Here is a 9,304-nt window from a genome sequence, read left to right as displayed (position 1 = left end):
TTGTGCCCTTTGCGACATAGATTCTGATAGGAAATCACTACAAATGACAAGATTAGAAGTTGTTGATCGACCTTTCAAAAAACCGTGTTGGTGCTCGCTAAAGTCAAGTTTGAGGGCCGAGTAAACCTGATTATATACAATTTTTTCCAATATTTTAGCGAACACACACAGTTTAGATATAGGCCTATAATTATCTATTCGATTTTTCGGTCCTTTTTTATGTATTGGCGTTATATACACAGACTTCCAAATGGCAGGCATAACCCCAGTATCTATAGATCTTTTGTATAAGATAGCCAACGGAGTAGATAAACTTTTAGCACAGTTTACTATAAAAATTGGTGGGATATTGTCCGGTCCAGCAGACTTATTAAGGTCGACTTGTTTAAGATGTCTCCATACATCGTCCTCGCGGATTTCTACGTGATGAATATCTGTAGTTGGATTTGTACCGCTCTCACTGAAGCGCGATAAAAGAGTATCAGCTTGAGCCAGGTTTGTTCCCGTGATAAAGTTGGAACTAAAATAATCCCCAAACATATTACATATTTCATCTCCTTTGTTAGATGAGTGCATACCCAGATCCATCACCGATGGAAAGCAGTTAGATTGATTTTTTGATTTTACATAACTCCAAAATGCGCTCGGGTTCTTACCTATGTCTAATTCGATCTTGGTTATGTAATCATTAAACATACTTTCCTCTAATTCCTTGGCACGCTGGCGTAATACAACAAAGGACTGATAATCTGCAAGGTTGCCATATTTCTTAAATTTAGCGTGGTATTTGGCTTTCTCTTTAATAACTTTTACTAGGGGAATTTTGTACCAAGGTGGATAGCTAGTGTTAACGGCTACAAACTTAGTGGGAACGTAACTATCCCTAAGCTTCTTAATTAAATCATAAAAGAACGTTACTGCGTCCTCTAATGACCTACATCCCAGTTCATCCTGCCAGTTTACGCGATTTAATTCCTCATTTATGGCACAAAAATTGGCTTGCTGGTATAAATATTTAATGTGAGGTCGTGTGGGTAAACTGCGAGAGTGAAAAATGTCTAAAGTTATACACAGAGACTTATGATGACAGTCCTCTGGTACTAAAGGGTCCTTAACACATGCCACAATAACTTCACTATTTGATAAAATTAAATCCAATATTCTATTATTACTGTTTGGATAGCAATTGTATTGAAGTAAATTACAAACACTAAAATTATCTATAAGCTTGATCTGCACATCACCTTGCAAGTTGGAAGGACATAAATATGTACTACCTTCCACCGAATTCCACTGTATATTTGGCTGATTGAAGTCTCCTACGATAATAAACTTGTCTGATGGTTGTTTCAGAATTATATCTAAAAGACTGTTGGAATAATTATTTAATTGTGCTGACAACGAATAGCCACCACTCTGCGTACAAATGTATACGACACCTATGTGGATTTTGAATGATGTTTTAGGTCTCTTTTGATGCAACGTTAACGTTATCCATAGATCTTCAGCACTAGAACACCATTCGCTATTAGAATCCGCGACAAGTTCACGCCTAACCGCTATCAAGACACCTCCCCCCATAGATTGGTTTGTCGAAGCATAGTCCCGATCCCGTCTCCAAACGAGGTACCTGTTGTCAAAAAGCTCTTGATCCGAAATCCCTCCAACAAGCCAAGTCTCACACAAACAAATAACGTCATAGCTATTTATACAAACACTTCGATAAAAATCACTTGTCTTAGTGCGAAGCCCTCTAACATTCTGATAATAAATGCTAATTGGCGCCATCATAAATCTTTATTATAAAGGTTAGCATTTGAATAGAAAAAATATAAGTCACATCCACTCCGAAGCAAAGTCTGAATACAATAAAATAATCGTTCATTGCCAGTGTTATGCAAAATGAGGATCTAAGATCATAAAAATAAAGTGTAAACAGAAATGAGCAAAAACAAGCGTTAAGATTAAATATGTGGGTAAAATAATTAAAATAAAAACATGAAAGTGGACAAAAAGCGTCCTTAACTGTAGTGAGACAGCGTCGCATTTCTAAACAGCAAACGTAGGCGTACCGGTTGTCACCGAGCGATAAGAGAACAAAAGGCCGGCTAGTGAGCAATGCATAGAAAAAAGCGTTACCTGTGGTTCTCAACATAAAATGACGATATGCCGACATACCGGAGTATTTATACAATTTCTTTAGTGAAAAAACTTCTTTAGGTCTTGCTCCGTTCCGATGTGATGTATTGGCGATGTCGAGTTTTTTCGTATTAGAATTTTACAACTTTTGACCCAGACGTATTCAAAGCCTTTTTCCTTGGCACGAAGTTTAGTTTTATTAAGTAGCATTTTGTTTTCGAGCGACAAGTGGTCGTTAACAAATATCATGCTATCACCTGGCAATCCTAAGTCAGTAGCACGTAGGGTCTTAATTTTCTTCGCTGCAGTTATAAAATCGTTCTTCAAGTAGCTATTGTGTATTGAACAGATGATATTTTTGTTCTGTTTATCGTTTCGCGTTGGCACTCTTGATATATAATTAATCTGCTCTTTTTTAATGCTACAATGAATGTGATCACCTATCTTAGCCACTATGTCGAAAAGGTTTTCAGAATTGGTCATCGGCACTCCTTTAATCTCAACATTATTCATGCGAGATCTTTGGTCTGTCTCACGATTTTGTTGCTCTAGCTTTTCCACTCGTTGTTGAAGGAGAGAAATGTCTTGTTTGGCTCTCTTTAGGGTCTCGATTTCCTGCTCCAAGGTAGATATTTTGCACGTTAAGCCTTCTACCGCACCGTGTACAAAATCTAAAGAGGATTTTATATCAGCTACATCAGATCGTAGGCTTTTAAGTTCAGCTAACTCCGTCTGAATGGCTTTCACACTCGCCACCAAAGCCGGCATCGATTCCATCTGTGTTGATAGTCGTTTCAGCTCAGCAATGATGTTTTCACAGTCCACTGAAGAGGTCTTGAGATTTCCACGGGGGCTTGCTGCCGCTAAGGATTTACAACTGCTACATTTCCAAACGTGTTTACGATCTCCAAGCTTTCGCCAACCCGCTTCCGTAATGCCCGCACAAGGAAAGTCGAATTGCCCCTCGCATATAGAGCAAATCACACCATCTCTTGCTTCATTTTCACAACGCTTGCAGGTGAACATCTTGGGAGTTTAACTGTTTATGGTTCGTATAGTTGTCAAAAGTTTGAGAGCCACAGGCGTTTTTGAGACACAGTATGCGATTGGTGTAGTGCAGGCGGAGCGACGTCGGTTGTCTAGCGGTGGGGGAAGCCGTCAGCGGTGAACACAGAACGCGACTTTTTCCAACTACGCGACACAGAGTTTCTTCACTTGGCCGTTATTTAAATGTTAGAATACTAATTCGTCTATAACTTTTAAACCACTCAATCCATTAAACTTTCGTTTACACACTTCTAAAGTACGTTTAAGATATCAACTCCTAGTATAGACTTTGGATCAGTTTATGCGGATTTGCACGCGTACGGAATTAATTTTGAAGCAATCAGTTGACACTCGACTTACTCACGACACGGCGTCTAACGCAACTCAAGTGGATCGATTGATCGATTTGTGCTGTAATGTTTTTTTTTAAGTTTGGTAGCAATTTTAGCTGAAAAGTTTTTAATAGGATTCCTCTTTCACGCTCCGTTTTAAAGTACTTGTACTCTTTTTCAGATTTCTGTATTGACGTAATATATTTTCTATATGCTAAAATGCACTATAGTAAGCGTTAACCCTGTTATCAAACGGAATTATAATGGTAGCAAATGGCAACCTAAGATATTTTTTACTTTAGGTACTTATATACATACCTACCTGTATGAATTCTCGTAACACTGCTAGATGTACGAACGTACGAAAAATCGCGTTACATGAATAACATTCACAAACAAAACATCGTGCTATATACAGTTAGTTCACTAATATAATGATATCAAACTACTTCGACAAAACCAATTTAATCAAACTTCAATCCAGTTCATTTCGACCGGAATAGCCTAGCCTGATAGCCTCCGTACTTCGAACCTAGGCAAAACTTACACAATGACTGGAAATCAAGGCAGACATGTTTATAGCTCGGCTGGGTTTCAACCTGCGATCTATCTCAAAGTACACGACACCTGAAGAATGGGTCTAGGTGCTAGGAAAGTCTAAGTTTATACCTAAAGCTTTTAGCTTTGTCGGTATATTGGAAAGTAGAGTGTGAAATTTTCCGGGGTTAAGTGACTTTTAAGCAAAACTTTTTATTGAGTATGTTTCATTTAGGTAGCTTCTTTTTATTTATATGTACCTATCTAACTTTAATCATTTCTTATGTGCACAAGTGTTGGTAAAATCGTAATAAGTTACAAAATAAAATTTTCAAACAAATGCACTGACTTGTTTAAGGGATTTTTCGTGATCGTTACTTGAGTAAAATAACATAAACCTAATCAAAATGCAGTCAGAATATTTACAAATTGGTAGGTAGGTACATTACAAGGTATTCAAATTGACTGAACATTTAAATAAGCCACCTTTTAAAAACATATTAAAAATCTTCATCCCTTACACTTTAAAAAGTTTCACTAACTCAAACGTGCACCGCAGACTGTTCAAAATTAAAAAAGAATTCAATTGAAATTTCGAATTCTTACAAGAGCCGGGGTTGCCACCTCTCGGCCAACTTTACCCATAACATGCAAATGGGGAAACTTTGGCTAATTGCTTGCAAGACTGTCGCCCGACGCCGGCGGCATCGAGTCAGTTAATTAAACGCACAATCTTTGCACGAGATTGCTATAAATTTACTATTAATTACCTGTTGTATGAAATATCGGCAGTTATAACTGAATTATGTTTAGTTATTGCTATTCTGGTTCGTTTACTGTTAATTATAACTGTGATATACGACACGACATGGATTTTCTTTTTTTTATTTAGACTTCTATTGAAGAACTGTTTTTTAAACTCAAATGACTTTTGAAATGCGGCCTAAATTACAAAAATGACAAGAAATTAATATCTTTTCATACATCACAAAAGTTTATATCCACCAGACAGAACATTAAACACAATTTCAGATTGAAAATCATAAAGGAAACCCTCTTTATAAAGCCGTAACCAGTTGCCAAATCTCTGTTTGATAATAAAAGTGAAACATTTCAGCCATTACCTCGACATGCCGAGGGGGCAAAATGAAAAACATAACAACCCATAAAGTCAATCAACAAACTTTTATAACTTTCTACAGAATATAACGTTCGGAAAATCAATAAACAGCAGTAAGAACCATAGACAAGCATATTAAAAAGTCTCCCTCAGAGCGTTTAGCCACAACTCACGGCAAATGTTGTTTAAATGACATTTTTTCGGCAATTACTCTTCAATTAGGAGTTTTCCCAAAGTTAGGGGGAACAAGAGGGATTTTCTTGTTTTATGTTATACGCTTTTTAGTAAAATAAATATGTTTATGTAAAGTAGGGGTGGTGAAAGCCGTCTCGTCGTAGTCGCCGGTTTTGAAGGGGACTTCAAAATATAATGGCTCAACAACTATAGAACTGTAAGTTACCTTTAAAAACTGATTCTATTACGGATGTCCAAACATGCTTAAGATTTACATCAGTCAATCTTTCCGCACAAAAACCATCCTTTATATTTTAATTGTAGATAGGTGATTTACTAACTTCATTTGTGATGGCCTACGCTTTTTTAACCGGCAAAGGAGTAGTGCTTATTAGCGTACACATTTTTTGACTGAACGGAATCTACCTACACAAAATTTTCTCGCGATATCTTCAAAATACATTTGGTATCAACGTGTAACTTTTAAGACTACACAAGTGCCTAAGACCTAAGTTACAAACATCCCAAGAGCATACTTTATTCTTACATACACGTCTCAATACGCCTGTCTTCTCGTCACGTTCTTATTACGAGCTACCGTAACTCACCAGTCTGGACATGGCCCGACATGGTCGAGCCTCTAGGGAGCTGTCTGTATATGCCGAGTGCCGACTCATCTGTGTCGCCCTCTAGCGGCGGGGAGAAGAATTACCGCGGCCGTGGTCATTGCGATGTGGGATGAATTGAATTAGGTGTAGGTATTATAGCGACTGCGTTAGAAATGAAAATGTATGTCTAATTTTGATGAAACGTAGCACGAAAATAGTTGAAAATCGTCATCATGGTATCAAAAAATATGTTTTATTTTGCAGAAATAAACGGAGCTGCGAGAGTGGTATAAAATCACAATAAATTAAGATCATAAGCTTCTTTTACCACCACCGGAAAATTAATTAGGTAGGTACTCACATAATCTAGTGCTGTGGCCGGCTGCAGCGGTGTAATGCACAAGTAAATACACAAAGCACACAGAATAACGTTGTAAGTAGTAAACCAATATCGTTTCCGTGTGAAAATCGAACGAACAACAACTCACGTATAAATAGTGTCCACAAACTATTTCGCGCAGTCAAATGCCATACTATTATAGGCCTTCAGCGGTACCCACCGCTGAAGGCTGAAGGGTGGAGATAATATTTGAGGCCTAACACTAGAAACAGCACCACTGTAAAAAGTCTTTATTACGATTCGAACTCACACCAAAAACTAAATTGCGTAACGTATTCTCAAATGTCAAAAACCTATAAAATTACCCTCCATTTTTACTCTCCAATTCACGCAGTGACAGCGCTCACACCCGTGATAATAAAACCATTATTTGACATGCATTATTCCGCCAAGCTTCGAGAAATAGTTGCCTTACTCCATCTCGATGGATTACCACAAATCCCAACCAAATTGAAGATTTTCCTAGCTCCGGGGGGAAAATACCATTGTTGAAAATACGTACCTATTGGAAGAACGACGTTAAAGTATTTATTTCCAATATTTTGAAAAGAAAACTAGTAGACACATGGGGTATTGTAATGTAACGTAAAGAACATTTTCGATAAATTTGTTTTTAGCTCGCGAGTAGTAAATTAATAAATTACAAGAAAAAATATTAACTACAATGTAAAATCTCTGTTTATGGTATCAGACTAGAAGAAGAGATTCATTTCAATAAGCAAATAAAAGTCCGTTTAAAGCTTTAAAGTGAAATCGATTAGATTCTATTAACGCAGGCTTAATGATGCCACAGGGTGTCGTGGATTAAATTTTTACAACTGCTTTATACTTTTTTTTAATACACATGAATTCCACACTCTATTTTCTTAGTGCGAAAATTGTCTTCTGTTGAAGAAAGTACCTATATAAATAATTAAATTTAAATAGGACTACATGAGAAACACTGACGCAAAAAAATTGCCGTCAAAATCAACCAGGGAACCAATAATATAATTATTATTATAACTACTTCATAAAAATATATGAAGAAAAGTCAAATGAACAAATGTTTATTTTGTATGTGTATATGTTCCTTTACGCCCATGTCACACAAAAATCATTTTGTTTGTCACATAACAGCTTGTTTTTAGTTTTATTTCTGATTGGATTGAAAAAGTTTGGAGCGTAGGATGTAAAGTAAAGTAACATATAAGTTTGTTTTCTCGAAAGAGAGTTTATTATAGGATACGCGGAGATCATTGTTGTCTCGAAGCGTAGGTACTATATCCGTACATTCTTTTAACACTTCACCCACCCACATACATACTTAATGTAAAACATTTTGATTCACACTTATATAAAAGCTAAATATGAATTATTATTGTGTAACATTCGCTTAAAATAAACACAGACATATTGGTTCAAGTCGCCTATTATTTTATTAAAGCGCCTGTACAAATTTATACGACAACTGTCTAAACTTAACTCACTTTCCTAAAGAAGTAGGCGCTTCTATTTCAAAGTTACGAACATTTTCAATACTTAACACCTTTTATTTAATAAATACAAAACATGTTACTGACTTTTTATGTAGGTACCTACCATCCACACCAATCTTATGAGGACTTAGAGTAAATTAAAAAGCTCGTTTTAAATCATTTTTTATATTTAGGAAACTATTATTTTTTTTACTCCCTAAGTCAACGACAACATTAATAACAGGTAGAAATCCAAATAATAAGGTTAAGGGTAGGTAGGTACCTATGTTTGATACTAATAATAATATAAATTATTAAAAAACACTCAAAACAAATATTGCGCTTATACTTAGTAAATAATAGAATATTATATATTACTGAAGCATAGTCTGTCGTATACTATAGGTTAATCCCAAGTATTAGATCAAAATATTTTTCTCCCAAACATTTACATAAAGTACATATTGAAAGTTAAGCCCGATTAGAAATAGCTTCTGCGACTCAAATTATGTATTGATTTTTAATGAAAAATATTCTACATGTAATGGAACACCCAAGAAACGTTCGGAAACAGAAGAGAAAAGTAGCATTCTTGTTTCTTAAATGAAATTGAATCGTACTATAAAGCTAAGCACTTCTTTAACGTATTTATCGAAACTGATAATAAATATTCCTTATCTTCTCTATTTCAATGGTTATCAATCAATATTGACATTATAGACTCCATTTTGACAGACGGCTAGCTTACGACGCATGTTGGTGATGACGTAGTTTCAGAACGTATTCATGTCAGATGAACTACTTGCGTGTGCATACAAGACGTGAATTTTACAAAATTAGCACAGTTTTTAAAAAATATATATAAAATCACACAACCCCAAGTGATGGCTGGGAAGCTGAACAAATTCGAAACGCCCAGCTCTGCCAGCTCAGATAGGTAAAACGAGTGTGTTAACCTTATGATATGTTTATTTGAACAGCTGGCTCGAGTAATAAAAAATGCGGTGTTGAAGAATCGTTTTTCAGTGTTGGCTTAGTCATCGTGCAGTCTGCGAGGTGATTTCGCGTGTCGTGTTTTTTGTGCTAAACATATATACCATAAATTCGTGGAAGCAGCGTTGCATTATAACCTCTGCACGCATTGTGATATTTTTAGAAAATCATTTAGTTCATTGGCAGCTCGCTTCTTGCTGAATGATTGCGGCGTGAAAACACGTGGTCGGGATTGAGCGTGTTGCCTAACACGGCGTGACAGTGGGCTAAGCTGAAGATATGGAGTCAGGTTCATTAATCTTCGCAAACCAGTAAGATTTTCTGTGATTACGATACTAGGAGGTGTGTGTGATAGCAGCCGGCTTGTGTGTCGCTTGTGTGCAGTGCGAACACGCGTTTCATGTTATTTGTTGCATAGTTTTGTGTTATTTTTGCATCTGCACATTGTTGGACAGTTCACATGTGTAGTTTGTTTAGACTTGCAGAATGACAGTTAG

At 36.3% G+C, this 9,304-nt stretch overlaps 1 protein-coding gene across 2 annotated transcripts in view; it reads left to right on the top strand.

Moving 5' to 3' along the window:
• The first annotated feature begins 8,602 nt into the window (after nucleotides 1-8,602).
• l(2)k01209 (uridine-cytidine kinase-like lethal (2) k01209) overlaps nucleotides 8,603-9,304 on the top strand; it is a 32,686-nt gene continuing 31,984 nt past the window's right edge. Inside the window, exon 1 of one of the 2 annotated variants that reach the window (XM_076122496.1) lies at nucleotides 8,603-8,751. In XM_076122496.1, the coding sequence (XP_075978611.1) occupies nucleotides 8,699-8,751 (53 nt within the window). In that variant the 5' untranslated portion in view covers nucleotides 8,603-8,698. Of the gene's footprint in view, nucleotides 8,752-8,794; nucleotides 9,119-9,304 lie in introns of those variants that run through there. The other variant, XM_076122498.1, reaches the window with a different exon arrangement.

The sequence above is a fragment of the Anticarsia gemmatalis genome, chromosome 14 (genome assembly GCF_050436995.1).
Source record: "Anticarsia gemmatalis isolate Benzon Research Colony breed Stoneville strain chromosome 14, ilAntGemm2 primary, whole genome shotgun sequence".
Classification (NCBI taxonomy): Eukaryota; Metazoa; Arthropoda; class Insecta; order Lepidoptera; family Erebidae; genus Anticarsia; species Anticarsia gemmatalis.
This window is presented reverse-complemented; position numbering and strand designations above follow the sequence as displayed.